Source organism: Falco punctatus (assembly GCF_963210335.1).
Source record: "Falco punctatus genome assembly, chromosome: 9".
NCBI classification, from domain to species: Eukaryota; Metazoa; Chordata; class Aves; order Falconiformes; family Falconidae; genus Falco; species Falco punctatus.
Window position 1 is genome coordinate 53,506,659 of NC_137589.1, and position 24,864 is coordinate 53,531,522.

Genomic DNA, 24,864 nt, shown 5'->3' on the forward strand with positions numbered 1-24,864 from the left:
ACCCGAGCAGCGGGCGGTGCGGGCTCCAACATGGGGAGCAGGCACTGCAAGGTGGCACCTGCTCCTCAAGTGAACGAGGGAAAAGCTGAGCTGCCGGGCCCGGCGGGGCACGGAGAAGGGCTGCAGCCGGGCCACGAGCCCCGGCCGGTGGGGCCCGGCCACGAGCCACAGCCCGGCGCCCTGCCGGAGCGGGCGGAGCCCGGCGATGAGGCGGAGCCCGGCGATGGGCCGGGCCTCCAGGGCGGCAGCGCAGGCCGGGCGGGCCCTGGCTGCTGCTCCCTCCTCCAGTAGACGAAGCTGACGTGGCTCTGGCGCGGGGCGGATATGGCGGACAGCAGCAGGCAGAGCAGGCTGGCGGCGGCCAAGAAGAAGGTGAGGGGCGGCGGGGGCCGGGCTAGGCCAGGCGGTGCGGCGGTACCGCGTTGCGCGGTCGCCGCGTGGAGCGGAGCGGGGCCGCCGGGCCGAGCCGAGCCGAGCCGGGCCTTACCCGAGGGGTGCGGGCCCGGCCCGGTCGCTGCCGTACCGCTCGCTGCGGGCCGTGCTGCGGAGGCGCTGCCGGTAGCCCCCGGTGTCCGGCGCTGGGGCCGAACTTCCTGGCTGGCGGCCGCCCTTGGCCCGGGGGAGGCGGCTGGGAGAAGGCCGCGCCTGGGCCGCTGAGGCCGTGGGTCTGCGGGGTTCGGTTTGGCGGTTTCCCCTCCCCCTGGCCTCCCCCACACCCTTTTTTTGGGTTTTTTTGGTCTCCTTTTACTGATTTCCCCGCCTTGATTTTCTCCCCGGCCGCCGCATGCGAAAGTCCTAGGTAGGGGAAGGTGTCCTGGAGCGGTTCAGACTTCCATTTTGGAATTCTGCCAATAATGGGCCCTTCTTTCCCCACCTGGAGGCCGGCGCGGCCCGGGCTGTGGGCTGGGGAAAGGGGCAGTTGACCAAACTGCCTGGGGCTCGCTTGGCTGGGGGCTTCACCCTGCCGGAGCACAAACGATTCAGCTCGGAAGACCTAGCCGAATTCAAGCGAATGGCTTATCAGACTAGCTTCTCCTGGGTGAAGTGGGTGTGATTGAAAAATCCGTTGTAGGTTGCTTCTCCCCTTAGTTCACAGTTACTACGCTGCTTGTATTAACATGGCATTTGTCTGTAAGGATTGTACTTTTCCTTCTCAAAGTCTTTCACAGAGTGGGAGATCTTACTGTCAGGCGTTGATGTTTCACTTAACGTTCAGATTTAATTGCCCTTTATTCATTTTTCCTCAATGCTCTTAGTTATAACGCTAAAAAACCCCACCCCAAGACACTTCTTTTCATCTCCTTTTAGTTGCAGGATGGAGTATCAAGTCGTTTCCCCAAAACTCTTAGCTGTATGCAAAAGTGGAACGTTTGCAGCTCTGAGCCTCTTGTCGTAAACTCATCACATTAGATCTTACTTTAGCCTTTTTTTTGGACGTGTTTTGATTTTTATTTTTCTTCCCCGCGGGTGACAAACTCATTGAAGAGCATTTCTCTTGTCCTTACACTTGGTCTTTTTGCCCAGTGGAGTTGGGGCTGGGGGGTTGACGTCGTTCTCACAGAAGGCATATTCTGTTTGGATTACAGATTCTTATTATTATTTTTCACAGCTGAAGGAGTATCAGCAGAAAAATAGCCCTGGAGCAGCTGCAGGAACTAAGAAAAAACGCAAAACTAAAGATGACTGTCGGCCCGAGACTCCCACGGGCGATGACCAGCAGCCTCCAGAGAATGTGAGTGCCTCGGTCTTTGTCCCAGATCATTTGCTACCTCCTTGTTCTCTGGTTTTCTGAACAACGTGACTAGAGCCGGGAAATGGTTATGCGGGTGGAATAGATGACTGGCGCAGCTGCCTGTATCGCCAGCACGCGAAGCGTGCCACAATAGTTAGCAGCTACCGCTACTGGAAGGTGCACACTAGAGTTCAGGGTACGTGCCAAAGCCTTCTGGGATCATGCAGTGCTGTCACGCAGCCCTGGGTGTGCCCAGAGCTGCTGCTTTGAGGTGCGTGCTCCTGCCCAGCTGGTTTCTTTGGCTCCCTTCGATTGACACTTTCTCTCTGTCCTTTTCTGAGCCGTTTCCCCTTTTCTTTCACCTCCTTCAGATTCAGAACATTCTGAAGGTGCTGGTGTCAGACCTGAACCGCTCCAATGGGGTAGCCATACCCTCATTGGACAAGAGGAAGGTGAGGCAGTGCTCGTGTCCCTCGCAGTGACTCGCTCTCCCTACTGCATGCTTCAGGTTCTGTTTACACTGACCTCAATTTCTTGGGTGGAGCCTTGTCCTGACATACCCACTGTCAGTTGCTTGAGTTCTGTTGCTGTTTTTATTAACATGGAGCTAGTTGTTAGCATGCGTTTCCATTGCTCGTAAAGTGCTTGCGCCCTTCTGGTTTGTGTCAAACTTAACGTGTGAAAAAGTGAACCTTGTCAAAACCTCTTCCTTGAGACAGCTGAGCTTTGAGGACAAGGAGGAATGTGGGGTGAGGCAATAAACTACCTGAACTGCTGAGGACAACTGCGGTAGGGAGAGGTAGTGTTTTCTTAGTCTGTATTTCTCCCGCTGTGCGTGTCGTTGCTGTATTTCCTAGGGCCTTGTTTCGGAAGGGTATGACTCTGCTGATCTCCAGGCAAGCAGCTGCCCTGAGTAAGCTGTCTAGTTATTCCTGCCAAGCCACGTTACAGCAGGTGATGAAACTTGCGCAGGGGATGTACAGTCTGGCAAGTTCCAGTACTGGGTTTGAATAGGTTTAGGCAGGAAGTCAGATCCTTTGAGTCAAGCGTTTACAGGCTTTAGCGTCTTCATGTTGCCAGGCTTCTGAAGAGGAAAGGGCAGGAACTATGCCAATAAGCAATAGAAACGTGTTCAGGCACAAACATAAAACCCCAGCCTTTTTAAAAAAATTCTTTTCAGGCAGTTTATTTAAATGTAAGGCTTGATCAAATTGTGATAGAAGCTCAGGGAAGTCACATTTGGTAGCCCAGAATTGTCTTCCACTGTTGCTGTAGCAAAGCTCTGATTTTCATTCCACTTGCATCATTTTGGTAGCTTATTTTCCTACCATTGTTTCAGTTCAGTTGTCGTAAAGTAGCTCCTATTTACTACATATCCGTGCGTCTTTTATCAATAAGCGTAACTATAGTAATCACCAGGGGTACCAGTTAGATGCAGTGAAACCTGCAAGACGGAATGGAGTTCACTCTGGTTTGCCTTTGTATTCCTTTTCTCCTTTTTTTGTGGGATAATACAGCAGCCGTTCTGTCCAGCAGACAGAGTGAAAAGCTGGAAGTCCCTCCAGCTGGAGCTTGTATGTGTAGGTTGCGTACCGGTAGAACCTGAGTGACGTGACATACTGTTAGCTCTGAGGGTGCTGGATGTGCCTGCCTAGCATCAGAAAGCATGTATTTTGACTGGAGTTTTGTTCGTGTCACGGGGATTATTTTCAGTGAATGCTCGTAAGCTCAGTTTGAGTTAGACCTCAGAGAAAGAGGCTGGTTTCACACCGGAGGATGAGATGAAGATGGGTGGTCCAGTGCTGTTGCTGAGCTGGCATTTGGTCTTGCGGTGAAGGCCTACCTGGGTCTGCACTTTTAGTCCTGTTCTGAAAAAGGAGAATTATGTTCCTTCTTGTTTTCCCAGGTTTTTCCCCGCTCTCGTTTTCTCAGCACAGAGAGATACATTTTGATCTGATTGGCTGTTATGTGGACCGTTGTGTCTGGGGTTTCAGAAATAATTTGAAAACTGATCGTGAATTGCAATATGGCATGAAAGATTTCTTTTTCCAGTTGCCGTCTTGTACAAATCCTGTGTCAGGAAAATGCTGTTCAGAAGTTCACTTGACGCTAATAGGGCAGAAAAGCTGATTGTTGGCACGAGCTTCTGCTGCCATTGGTGTCTTAATGCGAGGCAGACCCTTCCCATCTCAGCCACTTCAGCTTTCTTGGCTGTGAAACACAGAAAGCCCAGCAAAAGGGGACTCCGTGTGCGAAAGCAAATGGATCAAGCATGGCGTGCCAAGCTGAGCAGAATTACTTTTTTTGCTATGTTATTAGAACTGCACGATGCGTAATTTCCCGAGAAGTGTCTTGTTCCTAATTCTCTGTTTCCAACAAATCCAGCTGTTCAAATAGTTTATTGAGTTGTTGGGTTTTTTTTTTAATTTATTTCAAAACTGATGGTGGAGGAAGAAGGAAGGTCTTGTGGTTAAGGCACATTACTGTTTTTTGCATCTTGAAGCGTTAAGCAAACAGAATGTCTGGACCAGAAGAAATGAAGGAAACATTTTTGACATGTACTGGTGAAGGTATTCCTCTTGTCCATCTGATGTTTCATATTGAGGAGTGTTTGAACCAATAAGGGTGAGGTGACCTGTAGCTGGAAGAAGTAAGGGAATTCCTGGCCTTCCTAGAAGCACCTAACATATGTTTTTCCTTGAGAGCACAAGTATCTGTCCTGCGAAAAAGAAACGGAGAAAATTCTGTTTGTTTCCCTCTGCAGTCTTCCACTTTATTGCTTTCCTTAAATGTCTTCACCATTACTGTATTCTTGCTGCTTGATTCACGAGAAAAGTGCTGAGCAGGTAGACGGGGAATGCCATGAGAGAGATTTCTGGTTCCCTGTGAAGTGCCAAGAAGGAAGTGACTGAAGTAGGAGGGAACCCTTGCAGGTGGCATTGCAAAGAGCTGTGATACATTGGTGGGGTTGAATGTTGAAAACGATTATCTCGTTTGTTTTGTAGTGGTTTTAAATTATGGCTTAGCAGAGCTGGATGATGAAATAAATTGCCATGAAACGCTAGAGCACTGCTCTGGGTCTTCATGGCTCTCTGATGCTGTACAAGATAAATGAAGTTGTCGGGTTCACTGTGGGTAGAGGTGTCGTCAGATGCTGTTCATCCTCCCACGAAGGCCGGATGAGAACTTGCATTGCTGTCCAGAAACAGGTTTTTGGCCCTTTTCTGTTTAGTTTCTTCTAGTCATGGGATTCATAGCTCCATGAGGGCCACTGGCACCTGCTCCCAGCCACGCTGAGTTTGGCCTGTTGGTAAATGTCCTCCTTCTAAACTTGTGGTTCATAGCGTGCCGCACATTTCGCCAAGTTTTACAGGGAGCGTTTGAGTTTGACTCAAAAACCTACCAGTTTTCAGGTAGTCACTGACCTGTTCTTTTCTACCTTAATCTGCATCCAGCGATCTCTGTTTTCCCCAGATACGTCCTGAAGGTAGCGCTTTTCAGAGCAGAGTGGCCACCATCTGGCTTTGCCCTCGCTCGCTTCTTGGTGCGTCCTTTACCATTAATCTAGAGTGTGAACTTGAAGTGTTGGGTGACGTTACTGCCCCATGTTAAAGAAGCGAGTTTGATGATGTGATGCTGGTTCTTCAGACTGGCTCTGAGAGGGCACAGGTCTGGGACAGTGTTTGTTTGTGGGTTCACACAGTCACCTGTTTGCTCTGAGGAGAACACAGGTTCCCTTCCACATGTTTCTACACAATTTATTGTTTACATCTGTCTAGTTTTCACAGGCAGATCACAAGGTGACGTCTTGACGTGCGTTTGTTCATTTTGCATGAAGGCTGTAATTCCTGCGATGTGTTTTGTGACAGGCATACTTTGACAGTGATGTTGCCACTCGTATCGCTGAACAGCTTGCTCCCAATGTCCCTGTGCTATCGAACAGCGACAGTCTACCTAATTGTCGTTCTGTTCTGTCTGCTCCTGGGAGCGTGCAGCTGACACAGGTTTGTGAATTATCATGACTATTGTTATTGAATCATTGAATATTGGTTCGTGATACCATGTTTTTTTTGAGAAAGATGATCTTCATAAATATGAGACGACTAGTTCAGATTTTCTCCAGTTAAAAACACTACATTCTCCACTCTCCATCTAGTCATGTTCTGTGAGAGCAGAGAGAGCACTAGCATGCACATGCCCCTGCATTTTCCAGAGCTGTTTTCTTTCCCTTTCTCTCCTTTTAGCAGGAAGTACCCTTAATAAGACAGGTCTCCAGTTAGATCAATCTGTGTTTCCTTTTGGTACTTAAAGATTCAATTCAGTTTTTTTCCAGCAAAGCGAAGTGTTGATTATGCTGGTAAATAGTAACAGCACACATAAAGCCTGTACCGTTTAGTGTTTCTCCATTCCAGGAAACCTGGGCTCACAGCACTCAGAAATTATGTGTAAGCCAGGACTGAGGTGGTGGTTTTAAGCTCATGTTTCTCTGGGAAGCAGTAATTACTGCTACTGTGGAATCTGAGCCCAGATGTAATCAAGTCTTAGTGACAACATTCACCAATGCGACTCCCATCTTCTTTTACAGGCTTGTAAGTTTTTGTGTTTCAATCCACAGATCCATGAAGCTGAGGATCATAAAAATGCTTTGGATGAGAACAGGTGAGTGTCTGTGTGTGTTTATCAAACAGCTTTGCAACAGGATCCCAGCAAATCAAGGCTTTATACCTCCCCAGTGCTGTTCTGATTTGGGCAGTTCTCTGGGAGAAATTGTCATCAGAAGGTCTTCTTTTGTTCCCAGGTCTTTATCATCAACAGAAAGTCTCCGCCAGTTGTCTGAACAACTCAATGGCCTGGTTTCTCAGGTACGGCCTCGTTTTGATCCATTTGTCCTATTAATCCTCTTGATATTTGATGTGGAGTTTAAGCAGTCAGCTCAAGAAAACACTCTTCAATCTCAGAGGTGTCTGCAGTCATCCTAAACAATATGATATTTAAGCATTGAGAAGCAAAAAAATCCTGGTTTAGAACGTGAACTTTCAGCAGTAGGCAGAAAAGCTGAGTGGGATGAATGAACAGCATGTATTCATGGAAAGATGTATTCTTGATTTAGTGGAAAAGAATCGGAAATCAACCTGCATCGTTCACATTAGCTTGTTGCAGAGGGAGTCTGCATCTGTCCTTACCCAGAAAAGTATGTTTTGTGTGTGTGGTAATTTGGAGTGAAAGGTGCTATAAGGAGTATTATTAGAGTAGTCACTTCTTACGTAGTAGTGACTTGTTGCCTTGGGGAATAAAACTGGCTGACTTGACTGCTTTGCTTGTAGTCTACATCATATGTGAATGGAGAAAGTGCTGTTTCTTCCACAAATATTAAGGAAATGGAAGTAAGTTGTTCTCAGTCTATCTCTACAACTCACCCCCCCCACCCCCCTTTCTTATTTGCAACTGTTGGTAACTGACTGGGACTCTGCTTTCAGCAGTGCTAGCGAGACCTAATTGAATGCACAGTTCACGTTCATTGCTGTCTAGTGTTGTCTTGTGCTATCATTGGGTAGTTGTGATCAACACTGGGAGGCAGGTATCGGAGGTGTTTCCGGTTTGGGGACTGGGGATAATCTGGCTTCCGTGCAACTGCCGTTCTTATTTCTGAGTCACTGTTACATCAAAATGAAGCCTTGGCAGAATGGATAAAATATGTTGATGTCTCAGCTGCTTTTGTTGAAACGGTAGATTTTTCTTTTGTTTGGAGAATCTGATTATCACAGTTTGATAGGATTTATTTTTCTGTCCTTTTTAATTACTGCTTTTTTCCTCCCCTCCTCCTCTTCTGCTCCTTCCTTTTTCTCCTGTCTGCATGTGCCCATCAGACACGTTACCAGGAGCTGGCAGTAGCCCTGGATTCCAGCAATCTAACTAACAAACAGCTCGTTACAAAGATAGAGGAACTGGTAAGAAACAATCCAACCAACCAGTCTGACATGGTGCTTGCTGCTCCTCCAAGCTCTTTGCGTGTCTGCAAAGTTATGGGTTCTCTCATAGTGCCACAAGGAAGGCTGCTTACACAGCACTCTGTAGGGAACAAAATGAGCTGCACGGAAAACCTGTTAAGGGGCTCAAAGTCTAAGGCTGCTGGTGAATGTATTGGCTCAACTGAGGAACAAGAAACAGAGTTTTGTTGTTTCCATTTAAGTGTGCTCTGTTGATCTCATCAGGCTTTCCCTGGATGATAAGCATCCTGATAAAACAGCTATTTCTGCGCCTGGTCGGAATCCTTGAAATACAGAATTCTGGTGCTGGCAGCAGTGTGATGGTGCTGATCTAACTATATCTGCAGAGTGGGAGCAGTAGGTCTGAGAGAGTCTGGGGCTGGTTTCTGATCATTTCCTCAGCTTCTCTTGGCACGATGAGTGAACTGCTTTGTCCTGTGGCCTGCGTGGATTCCTGCTGCTGCTTTTGAGCCTTCAGCTTTATCGCTGCAAGAAATGCAGCCAAGTGGACTTGTTTCAGTCTGAAAAGAGCCTTTCTTGTGTGAAATGCTTTTCCCCATTGTGTTCCTCTGTAAAAGTACACTTTTTGCAAAGTTCAGCGTTTCCCGGTGTACCCCGTGACCCCCCCCTTGTTGTTTTGTTTTGGGGTTTGGGTTATTTTTGTTCCATTCTGTTTCTTTTTGTGTTTTAGCTGGGCTGCAGAGGAACTTGGCATAGTGCATTGCCCACCCAGGATTCTCCTTGTGTGCCTGCTTTTATGCTTGCCTGCAACTCTGTAGGGCCTTTGCTGCATTTGTGGTCTTGCCTTTGCTTTTGCTGGTTATGTTGTGCATGGGCATTGCTAGAATCAAAACCTCTCACTCATCACTCTTCCATCTGTAGTCATCTTTCAGAATGCATTGAAGCAGTAGTAGTAGTAAAGAAAGAGAGCTTGGACAATGCTTGTTCTTTGGGAAGGCAAAAAAGTCCTCCTGCTTATGTAGTTAGTTACGAGGCATCTGTGAAGAAGCTGTCAGGGAGACAAGAAGCAAATAGCAAACACAGCAGCACAGTTGTGTGGCAGCCTGGGTAGGCAGCGGCCACCTTTGTCTCCTTCACTTCATATCTAAAGGTGCATTACCTACGGACAACAAATCTCCAAATACTTCACCGGTAAGATGGAAACTGGCCAGGACAGAATTACCCCTTTTCTTTGTATCTGGCTTCAGCTCTCTCATACCGCCTTCTGCAGAAGTGTGCCAACACAAGTGCGGCTCTGCGTGACTTAAGGCCAGTTCTTCAGTGGAATAAAGGTCTGAGGTCTCAGTTAAAGGAAAAGACTACGTTTTTTTCTGGGGTTTTTGGTTTTCTTTTTTTGTTTATTGGTGGTGTTTTTTAAAAAAAACCCAGCACTTCTGGCAATCATCCCAATACACCAGGATTACTGTGATCAATTGCACAGATGTGGGGATGCGAGTTTAACCGAAGGTGGTAGATGCTCAGATGTAGACATGGAGGGGTTTCAGTAGTGGTATTGGAGAACAATTGTGGTAATCCACTGAGCGATGAAAAACATGCCTGGCATATAAAGCACGTTAGTGAAGGCAGCTCCAGATCTCTTATTTTTAATAGCTAAGATGAACTTCCTAGTCCTCTACAGAAAGGACAGTGGAAATTCTGTTTGCATGAATTGGGCATGTATCCTACTTTGTTGAAGTGAAGATGTGTTTCAGATGTATGAGAATCTTTTCTCTTGATACTGGTGCATCAATTTTCTTCCACAGAAACAGCAGAACCAGGAGGCAGTGGATCAGCTGGAGAAGGTAAAGTGTGTCCTGTTTTTGGACAGGCAGAAAAATAGTATCTCTTTCTTGGCGCAGTAGAGAGTGTAGTGGGCTGTGGCACAGGCATGTGTGGTCTTGTCTTGTGTTAGATTCAGTTTCATTTGCAGCGTAGGGTTGAATATTTTGACTTCATGCGTTAGGCCCGCCTGGCAGATAGCGTTCTTATTTTGACAAAAGCGAATGTTTAAATACTCCTGTATTAGAGAAGTGTGGTGGAGGCAGGAGAATACAAGTCCTTGCCAGTAGCTTGCATCCAAACACTACGGTATTTATGCTAGCAGTGATTGTGCTGTGCTGTTACTGCCATTGTAGGATGGATGAATAATGAAGTCGTTCAAATAAGGCAAGGCTGAAGTATGTCTTTAAAAATACTGCTGTCGTTTCGATGCTGGAAGTACTACCAATGTATCACTGCTTTTTTAGTTTGACACAAAACAAGGGTTACCTATCTACATTTTTTTGCTAAATAGGCATCCTTTGTTTATACAGGAAAAGAAGGAGCTGGAAAAGAAATTTTCTAAAGAGCAAGCAGCGCTGAGGGAACAGCTACAGGTGAGGCAGAGCCTCCATTACAGTAATACTGCCTGCCTTCTGCTGTTCTCTGGATTACTGACCATTCGTAGTCTTTACTCGGGAAGCCACGAGCGCGTTCCTTCAGGAAAACCGGGAGTCAGCCAGACTGTACTTAACTGCACGAGCTCTTTACCTTTACTGAGTTAGCCTTTTGTGGCAACAGTGATGTTGCAATTACAAGCAAAGAAGTTTTGTGCTGAGCCGATTTTCCTTTCCCAAAGGTTCATATCCAGACTATTGGAATTCTAGTTTCTGAGAAGTCTGAGTTGCAGGCGGCACTTGCACATACTCAGCAAGCTGCACGGCAGAAATCAGGTAATTGACTGTGAGCACTCCACTCAAGCTGTTGGTCAAAGTGTGAATTTCAAGTCAGAGGCGTGACAGTTGCTGGCAGCCAGCTCACAGCACTCGCCGACTCCTCGGTGGGCAGTACTTGGCACCATCGCTGCCTCTGTCGCCAGAGCTGCCCCCAAGTGGGGGCATGTTGATCCCATGGCAGTTGAGGTTCTTTTGTGCATCGCTAAAGCCTTGTCAGCCCTGTTCAGCCCCGGTGACTACCCCAGGCTATTCCTTTCTGACTTTCTTCTGATCCTTTTAAAACGTAGTTCCCTTTTCTCCACCCTCACTCCCACACAGCTATCGCGTAAAGGTAGGTTTTACCGAGCCCTTCATTCTGCACCAAGTTTGAGCAACTTCTTCTATTAGAAAGAAAGATCCCAACCAACGTATTGCCTATTCTGCAGCGGCAGTTTCATCATCTCCCTCAAAGTGAGGATGGTAGTTACAGAGAGCTTTACTGCCCAGAGCTGCTAGTGAACCACCTGTAGAGCCAGGGGTGGAACCAGGTCTACTGACTTACAAAGCTCTGTGCTGCCTTAAGAGCTTGTTGACAAAGTAGAAAGTGCTGTTCAGCCAGTTCCAAAAAGCTCTTTGTGGTCCAGCCTCAACTCACTCTGTTCTGACTTGTTCAGGAGAAGCCGAGAGCTTTGCTGCTCGTTTACGTTCATCTCGCCAGAGGGTATTGGAGCTGGAACGTACTTTGGCCTCCGTCTCTCTGCAGCAAAAACAGGCAGAGAAGGTAAGAGTCACCTCTGCTTATGCTTCACCAGCAGCTCTGCCTTTGGCTATTTGCTTGTCAGTCCACTAATGCAAAGTCTGTAGTCCCTGCTCGGAGAAGAGGCAGAAAGTAACATTGTTAATTGTTAATTAACCTTGTAAAGCCCTGTATTCTCCATGGTCAAGGCAAACGTCATTCAGGTTTCTGTGACCACTAATCATATGGTCCAGTTGCTGTCTTCAGATCCGGCACGCAACTTCATTAGTCTTGCCAGCTCCACACAACAGGAGCGCCACCGAGACCTTGTCTCAGGAGGGTCTCCATCAAGCAGATACTTCAGTATTGATATTAATCCAGAAGTCTGCAGAAGTGACCTCACGTCCAGTTAGTAGCATCGCGTTTGAAAAGGCTGAGCAGATTTATTCCTGGCAAATACAGGAGGTTCTAAGCAAACCTGTCCTGAAGGATTTTGCCAAAGTTCTGATGCTTTCCACTTCAGCTGATCTGCTAAAGGTGAAGTATTTTGCTGAAGTCTGCAGCTGAATCAGTAATTTCTTTTTTTTCTCCAGCGTAATGAAGAGTTAATGAAGGAGCGAGAAGACCTGAAACAGGAGCTGTACAAACAGAGGTAAGTCCATTTACTGCTTGTTACTGCAGAGTACCGCTGCTCTTCGCGGTAGAGCCACAAAACATCACAAGGGGCATGCACCACAGGTGGTGACTTGGGAGGTTGGATATTCAACTTAAAAAAAGTGACTGGCTGTGATGTTTCTGTGATTCTAACTGTTACAAATAGCTGGATTGTAAATGTATGACATGTACTTGACCAGACCCACAGTACATACAGTGATGCTGCTTTAATTTTGGTTTGTTTCAGCAAAAGTAGTGAGGAAATAAAGCAGCAGAATTCGGAGCTGTCAGAGAAGGTTCGCTGCCTGGTTTCCAAGATCTCAGCCAAGGAGTTGGATATGGAGGATTTGCGTAAGAAACTGGAAATGGCTGAACTGATGATCCAACAGGTGACCATACTGCTTCCAGGCTGTGAGGGTAGATCGCACTGACCGTTGTAAGACTTTGCTTCTGAGAGTGGGGGCAAGGCTTAACTCTTGTTCTGAAAGGAAGGCCCAAAACCTCATCGAGGCATCCTCTTGGTCAAAGGCCTTCAGTGAGGCCTCTGAGGAACAGAAGGTCTGTTTGAAGGAGCTGGAGCAGTAGACTGAAAGCTGTTGTGACGCTGGTCTGCGAAAAGAATGTTCTACAATATGAGAGGCTGACTGAACATACAGGGCGTGAAAATACGATGACTTTTCCTGCTTTGTATCTGTTTGGCATTTTGGTTACGCAGCTGTCACGTGGTCTCACTGAGAAGCCAGTTGAATAGGGGTGGTGTTTGTACCCACCCTTGCAGAAGGTGAATTGGACAATGGTAACTAGAAGGTCAGCTGGGGAAAGTTAAGAGAAGCAGCCAGTTAGGAAGGGAATTCAGGAAGCCAGCTGTTAGCAGTTCAGAGAGCAAGCTGGTGTGAACCTGAGCCTGTGAGGGAAGAAACTGCTCTTTTGTTTATTTTTGGGTTTGTTTGTTTTTTTCTTCCTCCCCAGACAGTGGCTTAAGTTACCCTTGAAATAAAGGCAGCTGCTACTGTTCTGGGAAAAGTACTGTGTGCCAACTGACATGCTCCAGACATTGGCTTTAAATTCCTGACGTGTTTGACAACTTTTAAAATCTCAAGCTTGTATACCATCTGATCTGGCTGTATAATACAGACTCTGGAAGTGCACAAAGTTTCTGAGCCAGATTTTTAAATTAAGAGAATAGGTTTTAATCAAACAAATAGTGAATATAAAATTGGTAGGGAGGAGCTGTCTAGTTCAGCCTGTTTTACAGGGCTAAAATCTAAGCTTTTTGATTTTAATCTCCTTCTCCCCCTCCTGTTTTTTTTCTTCTTTTTTTTCATTGAACATCACTGTGTGTTGGAGCACTTCAAGGTTGCAACATGGATCATTGGCAGGTTACTATCAGGGGAAAGGCTATGCAGAAGTGGCATGTTAACATTTTGCCATAACTTTTTGGTTTTTCTTGGCAGTTCTCTAATCAGGCAGGGAGTCTGGATGCAAAGCAGCAGTTACAGGTGGCACTGGAGGAGAAGGCAGGCCTGGAAACCCAGGTTGCTCAGGTAAGGGGTTCTACGAAATGACATCCACATCCTCATGTCTGTAGAGAAACTTGTGTGGCAGAAGAATGCAGCCTGAGCTTTGCGTTGACACTGGTTTCTTCAGGCTTTATCCCTGAAGCAGTCACTGCCAAATTTATTTAGCCAATGTGATTTTCTTTGTGTTTTATTTTGTTGTGAACAGCTCTCGGAGTCAGTTCACCAGCTCCAGGCAGAAAGAGATCAGTATGTAGAGAAACTGAAGGAGGAGCAGAGCATTTGGCAGCAGCAGGTGCAGCAGCTCTCTGAACAGGTAACACCAGGGGCAGCATCACAGCTGCTTTAGACAAACACAGGCAGAAGTGAATGCACCATGAACGTTGTTTTAACTTTTATTGTGTGGCCTTGCAGGTCCATGCAATGGCAGATGAGAAGGAGGAGCATATGGCCCAAATTCGGGAGCTAGAAGCTAATGTTACAGAGCTATTGAGCAAATCAGGTAGGGCTTCCAAAGTGGGGCTTCACTTTGCTGAGTACCAGGTGGTTCACTCTGTCTTTGCTGTGCAGGAACTTGCATACACGAGGTGCAGGTGGGTCTGGTGCTCTGAAGCTGTGAAGGCAGCTCAAAGCCTGGTGAACCGAAGAAATCTTTCATCCTGGGAAACAGCAAGTGAACTGCTTCAACTAATTAACAAGCAGACTATTTACGTCTTTAGTATCTGCCCGAGTGTACTGTTAGCCTCTCTGGCCCAGGAGTCTGGGAAGGCAGGATACCCTCGCCAGGGCTGTGAGGGAGATAGCAGCACATGGCAGAGTGCTGTGCTTGGTTGTGGGGTGGTTTTGCTCTGTAGTTCCTCTCAGTGCCCTGAGGCAAGGATTGGATTCTGCAGCTGGTGATACAGGGCTCTGTGACCCAGAAGGTAGCTTGGGCTATGCTCTGTATATGTAATAGTGATGTGTACTACGCAGGGATTGAGCCCTTTGACTGAGCTGCTTTGGATTCCATTTCCTCAGCAGTTAAGCCCATGGATATTGAGCCTTCCTCACTGGCAGGGCCCACAGCAGCTGAGCTGAGTCTGCAGGAAGAGATCCAGCGGCTGCAGCAAGAGAGGGAGGAACTGCATTGGCAGTACCAGGCCCAGGTCCGGGACAATGAGCAGCTGAGCCACCTCAACCAGGAGCAGGAGGAGCGGCTGCTGGAGCTTGAGAAGGCGGTGCAGCGCTTCAACGAGGAGTCTGTGGACAGACAGCAGATCCTAGAGGACATGCAGAGTGACAAGGCCACAATCAGTAGGGCACTGAGCCAGAATCGAGAGCTGAAGGAACAGCTGGCTGAGCTGCAGAATGGCTTTGTCAAACTGGTATGTCTCTTTCACGCATCTTTTCCTACTGCTTCCCTAAGTGGTGCAATCCTTTTGTAGCACAGGTGTAAAAAGCCTGCAGAACTGTTATCCATCTCTTGTCCTCTGAGGCTATGGATGCCCCATCTTCTGTGATATATACTGCCCTGCCAGGAGGTTCCCTGCAATGCCATGCTCCCTCAGGTGGCTCGGGTGGATAAACTGTGTCCAGAGCAGTTTCCTTTTCCCTCTCATCCCCTGGCAGGCAGGCTGTTTCTTTCAGAGTATTCCTCCTACCCTTGACGACGCCCGTTTTCTGTTCCCCTGTATTTGCCCTTGAAGGAGTAAGTTCTCGGTAGTTTTCTCTCCTGCTGCTGTCATTCTGGTCCATCCTGGAGCTGAATCCGTACTCTTGCTTGCCTCTTTCAATGTAACGCTTCCCATTTGAGACCCTGCAAACCGACACATGGTCTAGCTGCTGTTCTTTAGCCCTTTCTGAACTCTTCTTGGTTTTGAATGTCTATGGCGCTCTTTGGGATATTCATACCACCCATCTGCTTTGGAGCTGGCAGGCTGTATGATGTGCCAGGCGCCTTCCTGGCACTGTCCCAGCACTGATTCCCCTGGCTCTTTCCTTGCTTTTCTGCCATCTTCTGAACCTTTCTGTAAGTTAACTGACTGCCCTGAACGGTCAATTTATGGCCCTTAGTTACACCCCAGAATAACACAAGGGATGGCACCCTGCTGTATCAGGAATGAACACAGTTCATTGAGAATCTGTGTTTATGGTGGTTGGGGCAGTTTCCTTATACAGTGGCATTTCTTTTGCAGACAAATGAAAACATGGAGGTTACAAGTGCCCTACAGTCAGAGCAACACGTAAAGAAAGAGCTGGCCAAGAAGCTTGGGCAGCTGCAGGAGAACCTGGGAGACCTCAAGGAGATGGTAAGCAATGGCTGGTGGAATGGCAGGGCAGGTGCGTAGCAGTTTATGCAAACTGCTGGCAACTTTCCACACTTTGATGGAAGGATGGAAATTGATACTGTAATGACCAAGCTGGGAGCCTTCCCCTACCGTCTGCTGTCTGATGTGGGGGACCAGCATGTGGGGGCAGATGGTGGCTGCCTGCCTAGCTGGTGGCTCTTGGGCAATGTTGACATTTTGGATCATGTCACATGGATCAGCCTTTCTGGCAGAAATGGTTTGATGCGATGGTCCGATTTTGTTACATTAGCTGGAACTGAAAAGCCAGGAGGCTCAGGGTCTGCAGGAGCAGCGGGACCAGTACTACAGCCACTTACAGCAGTACACTGTGGCGTACCAGCAGCTGGCTGCCGAGAAGGAGGAACTGCACAAACAGTACTTGCTTCAGACACAGCTTATGGATCGGCTGCAGCATGAGGAGGTTCAGGGGAAGGTGACAGTGGAAATGCACCTGAAAGAGCTGCAGCAGACCAAGGTAACAGCAAAAAGGGGCAAGTGAAAAGACAAGAGGAAAAGTCCTTCACTAGATTAGGTATTAATTAAGCGAAAGGCTGGACCAGATGATCTTTCACAGTCCCTTCCAGCCTGGGCTGTTCTGTGATTACACCCCGTACAATGCAGGTGGATGATACTTGTCTAGAGCAGAAGCACTGATTTGTGTAAGTGTGTGTGGCTACGGCCTGCGGATGAACTACATGTGCGAGTTCCAGGGATTTTCTGCTGCTTTCTTGCAGGAAAGTCTGGAAGCTGTAGCTAAGGAAAACAAAGAGCTGCAGGCCCAGATCAGTCAGTTAGAAGCAGACCTGGATGACAGGAGTTTTCACCGACTAGAGGGTGAGTAGCTGCAGCTGGTCTCCAGGGAGGAGGTAGAGCCAGGCTCTGGGCTATTACCTCCTTGTTCACTTGCCTCCTTTTACAGGAGACGGAGTTGAAAGCGAAGCAATGACCAAAGAAATCCCAAAATCTTCATTTGTGATCCCAGAGAAGTTTGAAAGCCATGAAGAAATGGTGAGTCTTAACGAGTAGAAAAGCCTTTGGTTTTAGTTCTAAAGAAATGTCTAGAAAAGGAGGCAGGTTAAATTCCAGAGGGTGCACTGAGTGTGTGGAGTAGGCTGTTTATCTGCTGTGATCCCTCCCACCTGAGGCACAGTCTAACAGTTCCCTGTACATAGCAGCAAAAAACTGAGAGACTTCTGCAACATCCTTGCAAGATAGGCTGGAAGCCTGGCAGTGGCTTTAATTGTGAAGACAACTCAGCTGGTAGAGTAGCTCGATGATGATGTTCTCTTCAGTTTGGAAGGCAATTTGGAAATGTTGTTGAATATCTACTAGATTTTTCTGTAAGTACAGTCACACTTGGAAGACACTGTGACCAAACAGATACCACAGGAGCTAGTATTTAACCTGTGTATTTGTACTCCTTGGGCATGAGAAAAGATGCAGCAGTTGCTGCCTGGCTTGGTTCCAGGGCAGTCACTTAGCACTTCAGTTTCGTATCCATAAATAAAGTGGTGTAAATGTTACTCTGTCCTGAGATGCACAGTTGAGCATGCTTTGTGCAGGAGGAGCACTAACGTACATACTCTGGAATTCTTCTTAGGTTGCTTTCTTGACATCTGCCACATCCCAAATGGAAAAGGAACGAGAAGATACTAGGCAGCAGCTGGCTGCTCAGAAAGAGCAGTGCAGTAGCCTCCTGCAGCAAATAGCAGCTCTCAGGCAGGAGCAGCAACATAACATGATGCTGGGTGAAGGTAAAAATGTTGTGCTGTTTGGGGACAGTGTGAATATGAAGGCACAGCTCACCTGCTGGCCCTGGCCTCTCTTGAAAGTGACCTGCAGGTTTTATGAGCACATCACATGTCCCTTCCAGGTCCCACTGTGGATACTGTTCCGGTGGAGGTTCACGAGGCTTTGAAAACTGCCATGGAGAAGCTACAGGTAAGCAAAAGATCTCATCTGCTTTCAGCCACGCTATGCTGCTCAGCTAGGTTTGGATCTGCTGCCAGGCTGACAGCACACACAGACAAACTGTAAGGGAATAAGGTGTTCCATAATAACAGGCTACTTCCTAAAAAGCTTGTCACTGCTGGTCTCGGCACAGGAAAGCTTGCAGCAGTAACTCCCCTCCCATCCCCTGCCCCCAAAGACTGTGAGTGTAAGGGCCTAACGCTGACCTGTGGTGGTCTTCTAAAGAAAACCAGACCAAATGTCTGCACCCTGCTGCAAGGAAGCAGGTGGTCTGCAGTCTTGGAGCGCAGCTCTGGTCATACTCAGCTGTCCCAGCAATGAGATGGTTAAAAGGCACTTTGTTTCATCAGCCCTTCTGCTTCCCCAAATGCAGAGCTGCTTTTGTACACCTTTGCTAGCTCTCTGCTCTCTGTTCTGTTTTAGCATCAGATTGGAGACAAGTTGTAAAGGCAGCAGGCATTGTTCCCTCTGTTCAGACCAATGTGAATGGAGGGTGTTTTTTGTATGTGAATGGTGCAGGTGATTGATTCCAATTTTTGTGTTCAGTCCCGATTCACAGACCTGATGCAAGAGAAAGCTGACCTGAAGGAACGGCTAGAGGAGTTAGAACACCGCTGCATACAGCTGTCTGGCGAAACAGACACCATTGGTATGTTTAGGTCACGCCAGCACAAGCTAAAGCTTGCTCAGTGCATGATATATTTGGGGAACAAAAGGTCCCAAACAGCTTTTGGAGCTGGAGCCGCCCACCTCCTAAGCAGTTCATGCTGCCTGACGAGGTGTCGTGGTTTAACCAGGCCCCTCAGCTCGATCTCCAGCCGAGGGTTGGATTTGCTGCATCCTCATGCCATGTAGTTCTGTGCTCACCGTAAGGCTCATACCCCAGTCTTGTTAACACTCCTGGTCTTGTGTTCCAGGGGAGTATATTGCATTATACCAGAGTCAAAGGGCTATCCTCAAACAGCGTCACCAGGAGAAGGAAGAGTATATCAGCAGACTGGCACAGGATAAGGAAGAGATGAAGGCAAGGCATCTCTTCTGTAGTACTACTCCAGGCAGGGCAGGCCTGGAGAGCACTTGTGCAGTCCAAGCCTTCGCATGTTGTTCTTCAGCTAGCTTAAACTTGGAAGTTGCTAACCCGTGACAGAGGCAGGACAGCGTGCGTGTGCCTGTTTCATAGGCTTTCCTTTACTTTGGTGCAGATGAAACTACAGGAACTGCAGGATTTAGTGATGCGTCTGGTCAGGGAAAGAAATGAATGGTACAGTAAGTATGTAACAGCTGCCCAAAACCCAGAGCTGCAGGCAAGCCAGCATGACAGTGTACTTGCAGGGGAGAGGCGCATGGAACTGAACGCTACTGATGGAGAAGGTAAGCTGCAGCCGGGAGAAGTTCTGTGAGATGCAATAACCCGAGGGCTCAGTGTTGTGCACGGATGGGAAGAGTTGCCTGCCTGCCTTGTCTCTGTTCCTTACAGGGTTACGAGATGTGAATTTATCAGATGAAGCAGAACTTGAGGCTGCTGTTCATCCATCCAGTTTCTCTCCTATCGACAGTAAAGCTGCTCAGTCAAGCCAAGAGGACCCCACAGCAAAGCAAATAATGCAGCTTCTCAGAGAAATCCAGAACCCTCAGGAGAGGCTGGGCTCCCTGCTGGAAAACCCCTGCATTCCCTTCTTCTACCGTGCTGATGAGAATGATGAGGTCAAAATCATGGTAGTTTAAGTGGTGCTAAATCTTAGTTGCAGCAATTTTCTATGAGCCTGAGAGGACTTAACCCTGCTCAGGCCTGGGTTAGAACAGATTCTTAAAGACATCGGAAAAGAGGGGCTGCAGCTGGGACTCGAGCATCAGCCCTCAAATTCCCTCGCTCCTATTGCTTGGTGTGCTTGGAGTACAAGCGGACTCTAATGCTGGGAGGCCGCTGGTGCTGGTGCTTCACCTGGGCCAGGGGCCCGCTGGGGGGAAGGGGATTCCATCTCTTTGGGCAAAATGACTCGACCCCTTGTCGCAGGCTCTGCTGCTGGCAGCCAGCTTCACCGCAGTGACTGAGCAGTTCTGATGCATCACCCATGACTGTGATTGGCCTAGTTCCTTCCTGGGCTCCCGCAGTAACTAACTTACGCCGGTAACAGACTCTTTGGACTCTGAACAAGTTGTTTTGTTTCATACTTTGCATCTTAAACTTCCCACATTCTTCTGCAGTGTGCAGGGAAGGGACTGAGGGTCGCCTTTTGAATTGTTTTAGTTACTTGACAAAGCTTTATGTGATTCTTGGGGGTGGGGGGGAAATGTAACTGCACTTTGAAGGATGGTGTGTTTCACTGGTATATGTCTGAAGGTTTTATTTATTTAAAAAAATGGGAGAAGTAAATAAAAGGAAGCCACTTAATAAACATGCTTTGTCTTGCATTCCTGTATTCTAGGGTTCCTTGTTCTCTATCACTTCCTGTGTAAGTTGGCAGTTGTTGAGGTATCGCCTGGCACTGCCTGGGAGCTGTAGCCCTAATTCTAAGGAGAAAACAAAACCTGGTGGAGGAGAGTCCCCTGAAGCAGCAGCAAAGCCAAGCCCCTCAGGTGTGCCAGTGGGGCAAGCACTGGGAGCCAGCTGAACTTGCCTCTGAGGCAGGAGCTGCCTGGCGGGAGGAGGGTCAGTTCCAGCAGCGGAGTTGTAGGGAAGGCTGCAGAGGAGGGTTGAGGGGCCCAACGGTCACAGCCTGGGCAAGCGCCTGAAGCAGCACACGCTGCCTCCCTGTGAACCTGCCTCGGAAGAGGCAGGCACAGGAGCGTGGTACAAATTCAGGCGTTTGTCAAGAGAGACCATTCATCTGCCTCCAAGCTGCTCAAGCTTCACATCAGCGCATTAGAGCTCTTCCAAGGCCAGAAGCAGATTGTGGAGGTTGCTTCTTTTTTTTTTAATGGTTCAACTTGATGGTTCCATATAAAACTAAAAAAAGCTTTCAAAGAATGAGAGCTTGCCTGCAAACCTGCTGGCAGAGAGCGGGGCTGGCTTTTGAATGGTGCGAGCAGCATCATTAGCACACCACCAGTGGGGTGACAGCCAGCGCCACAGGCTGCTGGCTGCACGCGTCTGTGTACATACCGTACCTGTGTAAATGCTCTGTGTTCCTTGACGAAAGACTAAGCCTTTTGCAGTGTTGATGCCTGCTCAGGCTACTTGTAAATCTAGATGTATCATAGCTAACGGGGGCAGGGCTGTGATTTAATACACAGTGTTACTGTAAATGGAATAAATATTGATTGGATGTTCTACTGTAGTACTGCAAAGGAGATGAGAGGAGTGAAGGTGGTCTGCAGTCTGTTGCAGAGGTGACAATCCTGTCACAAATTCGCTTTCCAAATAAACTCATTCAGGTGGGCATGGACTACATTTATTTCTTCAACACAGATCACACTGAAATTTGGTCAGGAAAAAAAGAAGATTTTTTTTTTTAAGACAACCTGCCCTGGCACAGGATACCCTTCTCACTTAGCTTTCATGAATGTTTTCCTGTAGACAGACTGCCGATGAGCCCGAGATGGTTCCTGTGGGCAGCATTTCACACCCAGACCCGTTTTTCACCCTGTTCCCTTCAGGAGTGTTTTGCTGACCCACCTTTACTCGGACTGAATCCAGAGGTTTACCCGGTTTATACCGGGGGAAGAAATCCCACCTCAGCCCAAAGCAAGGGCCAGGCAGGAGCTGGCCGAGCATACTAGACTGTGGTTGGGCTGTACTTCAGCTACAGCCCCAAAAGACACCACTTGACAAAAAACCTACCCTTAACAGGGGCCTGCTGCGCTCTGCAAACAGCTCACAGGCAAAAATACCTTTTGAAGAACCAAGCAGTTGTGTGCAAAACTCGCACCTGCCGTATGTCCAGTCACTGAGGCACCTCCATGCATTTTTCTTTACCCCAGAGACAGGTTCTGCATCTGACGAGCAGTTTCGCTCTGCTGCAGGTCTGGTCCACCTTCCCTATCTGCGACAGCACCCACTTGCATAATACATGGGATGAAAAGATTAAGTTATAAGCAAACACAGTTTGAAAATCACACAGAGAAAGAGCAAGAGAAAGAGCGATGGTTTTATTCTAGTCATGGAGACCTTTGTTATACAGAAATGATCATTTATTTCATCCAATAAACAAGAGTGACAGGTAGATCACAAACTGCATCACAGCTACTACCAGCACTGAGACAGTTCACCCACAAGTCTGGGGTAATACAACAACCCAACTGCACACAGCAGAGAATTTTAACAATCAGCTCAAAAACTCAACATCAGGATTTGGTTAACTTTTTGCATGTGTTGTGTGTGTATTTCCTAAAATCCACAAGGAAGCACAAATGGCTTTAAACACCTGGACATATATAGATTTTTCATCTTATATATATATATTTATAGATATTTATAACAGTAAATATATGTTTATCATTACTACAATATACTTAACTCCTTTAAGCATCTGGGAAGAAAAAGAAAAAAAAACCCAAAACCAAACCCAGTTTCACTACAATTACATCTGATATGTGTATGTCACAAAACACAAACAAAACAAGCCATGTGAGATTCGAGTCAGACCATTCCAGGACAGAACAGCTAAGAGGCAGGCAAAGAGTCTCAGAGGGAGCAGGCCTACATGTCAAATGGTGGTTTGGGGCTCTCCGGGCGGGAGGGACTGGCCTTACCCGGCCGGCTGGAGTTTAAAGACAAGAAAACAAAGAAACAGGGACAGGGGAAGGGAAGGAAGAGGAGGAAAAGTAGTAAAACAACAGTTACAATGCAGAAGGGAACTGGCATCAGAACAACAGAGGATCCACCACAGCAATTAAGAGCACTAAGCACTGAAATAAGGTAACTTAAATCTGAAACAGGCCTGGCTGAAAGCCTGCAACACGGGTGGCTCATTTAGCTCTGGTAGAGACATGACATCTGAGATGTACGGGGTTGATATATTCTTAATTCTCAAGTCTTTTTTAATACATACAGCATGAAAAGTAAACCCCAAACCTTCAGAAGATGAGTTGTGATCAACAATGGTTACAAGTTTCCCCAAACACGTACTGTATACATGCAAGAAGAAAAAGGCTACGGAAGAAGTCACCACAGTACCCAAAAAAACACTGAGAGATGTGCTTATCAAAGCAGAATTTTCAAAAGATTACCCAGCCAACTCCCAGAAAAAATGTGGCTGTCCATTTGCAAAGGGGGAGCCACGCATCTATTCCCCTCTCCCTGCTGGGTTCAGACAAGTCAGCCAAAAGCGGTGATGCCAGACAGCCGCTGGCAGGAGCCAGTGTGTCACCAGCAGGATCTCCCCAGCTCTTCTAGGAGCCGAGCATGAGCAGGTCCGTGTGCTCCCTGCCCGCTGAGCTGTGCGCGCTATCTCAGACTTCGCTCTGGCAGGACTAGACCGATCCACTGAGTTCTCCCCCTTTCTTGATCTCCCTGCCTCACTTAGAGGTTGATTGCACTGCTCCCAACATGAATTTTTGCACCTTAGGAGTCAAACTAATACACAGGACATTGAATCTGTTTCTAACGGTGTCACATGTTTTGACGGGATTTTTCTTCTAAGTTACACTTTTGTCGCCTTAGCTACAAGAAAAGAAAATAGCTACAGATCAGTCCCAGGTGCTACAGCTAACTGATGCGGGCAGGACACTTATCCAGGCTAGACCAGGCGGATGGAATTACTGGACGGACAGCCACCGCTTGGACTTAAGGATGTCCCTGCGGCTGATCTCTCCAAGGAGCCTGTGTACTTCAGGGATCCATGCCACTGAATGAAGGCTACTCTACGCTCACAAAGCAATACAGGACGCACGAGTGAAGACGAAGAGCTCGATCACTAGGCTAGTGTTTTACGACACACCAGGAGGGGGTGGTGGGAGGCAGAGGTGTGGGATGGATGAGAGGAGTGACTGTGGCTGTGGAAGGGAGGGTGCAATGGGGAAGCCGCCAGCACGGCATTCGTCGCCAGCTGTCTACAGCCTCGAGTTATAAATCTAAGAGGGACGGTTCAGCCGGTCGGATTATGGTAGGTCGAGTAGGTGAGGCGGGGCCCCTTCTGCTGTGAAAAAGCAGGAAACAAAAACAAGAGAACACACACTGTGGTTAGCACAGCAATCGCAGTCACGATCACACGTGCTTCTCCACCTCGCCTGAGCCAGCGAGAAAATAAAACATGAGGCACAAACTACCAGCCTGCAACTCCACGAAGGAGACTTACACGCTTACTCACGCCTCACACTGGCCTTCCTGCACAGCGTGGATCACCAGTAAAGCAATCTGCTGCACAGCCAGTTTTGTGTTCCCTCTGAAATTTGGAAGTGCAGAGATTTATTGCCAGTGAATGCACTGGCTCTGGAACGAGAGTTGAGAAGCACGGACAACAGTGAGCTCCTGTATCAAGCACATGACAGTCACACAGCATGGATGGGGTCCTCTGAGACGCGCTGCTGTCAGAGGTTCTTGGATGGTTTGGAGGAGCACCTTCCTTCTTCCCCCGCCCTCGAGGCTAATGCAAGCCTGAGGTTGCCTATTCCAATGACACTGATCTCTGACATTAGGGGCAAGCTTGCTGCTTTTGGTTCTCTAGTTCTGGTGCTCAGCAAATGCAGCTTCCACGTCAATAAAAGGAGCTCTGGCTATCGCTACCCCATTCTGCTCCAGCCCTTTTACTGGCACTTTAGCTAGGTAACTGGGCAACAAGTTAACTCACACAGATGGCAAACTCTTAAGTGCTCTGGAGTCTCCTTTCTGTAAGGGACTGGGGAAAAACAAAACCCCGGAAAATACACACCCTTGCTGTCTCTCTCTCAACTCATTACTTGAAAGATCACTTCAGACTCAGACTACAGGCTTTATGAAATCTACAAATAAATCGTTCTGTAAGTCAGTGAGTCCAATTATGTTTTTCCTTTAAAGCATGCTCCCTGCAGTGTCTGCAGCCTAAACAGCATCATTATGATAATTAAATTGTCCAGTACTGAGCCAGAGTAGTTTTACAGTCCGAACTGCCTGAAAAGCAAAGAGCAAACCCAACAGGATGCAGACCAAACAGAGGGGAAGCATTTGCACCGATAATGCAGAACCAGGTGTCACAGAATTAATGCCTGAATAATTCCACACTGACAAGCTTTAATTTAGATTACAATCACCTGGCCGAGAGAAATGAAGACCTTCCCCTAACACGGGCTGAGGGAAGCAGGAAGAAGGGAAGAGGGGGCAGAGGAGGGTA

General features: G+C 47.7%; 2 protein-coding genes across 37 annotated transcripts in view; one reads left to right on the forward strand and one right to left on the reverse strand.

Moving 5' to 3' along the window:
* Positions 1 to 20,029, forward strand: part of GOLGA2 (golgin A2) — a 46,588-nt gene extending 26,559 nt beyond the window's left edge. For 7 of the 16 annotated variants that reach the window (XM_080401051.1, XM_080401060.1, XM_080401063.1 and 4 more), the window contains 20 exons: positions 9,483 to 9,521; positions 10,032 to 10,094; positions 10,337 to 10,430; positions 11,087 to 11,193; positions 11,742 to 11,800; positions 12,050 to 12,191; positions 13,257 to 13,346; positions 13,528 to 13,635; positions 13,734 to 13,821; positions 14,337 to 14,683; positions 15,494 to 15,607; positions 15,897 to 16,121; positions 16,381 to 16,480; positions 16,566 to 16,654; positions 17,247 to 17,400; positions 17,520 to 17,587; positions 18,164 to 18,266; positions 18,535 to 18,641; positions 18,820 to 18,988; positions 19,095 to 20,029. In XM_080401051.1, coding sequence (XP_080257177.1) covers positions 9,483 to 9,521; positions 10,032 to 10,094; positions 10,337 to 10,430; positions 11,087 to 11,193; positions 11,742 to 11,800; positions 12,050 to 12,191; positions 13,257 to 13,346; positions 13,528 to 13,635; positions 13,734 to 13,821; positions 14,337 to 14,683; positions 15,494 to 15,607; positions 15,897 to 16,121; positions 16,381 to 16,480; positions 16,566 to 16,654; positions 17,247 to 17,400; positions 17,520 to 17,587; positions 18,164 to 18,266; positions 18,535 to 18,641; positions 18,820 to 18,988; positions 19,095 to 19,342 — 2,514 coding nt within the window. In that variant the 3' untranslated portion in view covers positions 19,343 to 20,029. Of the gene's footprint in view, positions 1 to 218; positions 373 to 1,609; positions 1,733 to 2,103; positions 2,185 to 5,601; positions 5,737 to 6,317; positions 6,392 to 6,530; positions 6,595 to 7,056; positions 7,117 to 7,599; positions 7,681 to 9,482; positions 9,522 to 10,031; positions 10,095 to 10,336; positions 10,431 to 11,086; positions 11,194 to 11,741; positions 11,801 to 12,049; positions 12,192 to 13,256; positions 13,347 to 13,527; positions 13,636 to 13,733; positions 13,822 to 14,336; positions 14,684 to 15,493; positions 15,608 to 15,896; positions 16,122 to 16,380; positions 16,481 to 16,565; positions 16,655 to 17,246; positions 17,401 to 17,519; positions 17,588 to 18,163; positions 18,267 to 18,534; positions 18,642 to 18,819; positions 18,989 to 19,094 lie in introns of those variants that run through there. The other 9 variants (XM_080401054.1, XM_080401055.1, XM_080401056.1 and 6 more) reach the window with 9 other exon arrangements.
* Positions 20,030 to 21,687: 1,658 nt separating this feature from the next.
* Positions 21,688 to 24,864, reverse strand: part of DNM1 (dynamin 1) — a 68,721-nt gene continuing 65,544 nt past the window's right edge. For 9 of the 21 annotated variants that reach the window (XR_013930318.1, XM_080401073.1, XM_080401078.1 and 6 more), the window contains one exon: positions 21,688 to 23,694. Coding sequence is in view for 11 of the 21 variants with exons in the window: in XM_080401073.1 (XP_080257199.1) it covers positions 23,622 to 23,694 (73 nt within the window). In the remaining 10 variants the exon portion in view is untranslated. The remainder of the gene's footprint in view (positions 23,695 to 24,864) is intronic. The other 12 variants (XR_013930316.1, XM_080401080.1, XM_080401079.1 and 9 more) reach the window with 6 other exon arrangements.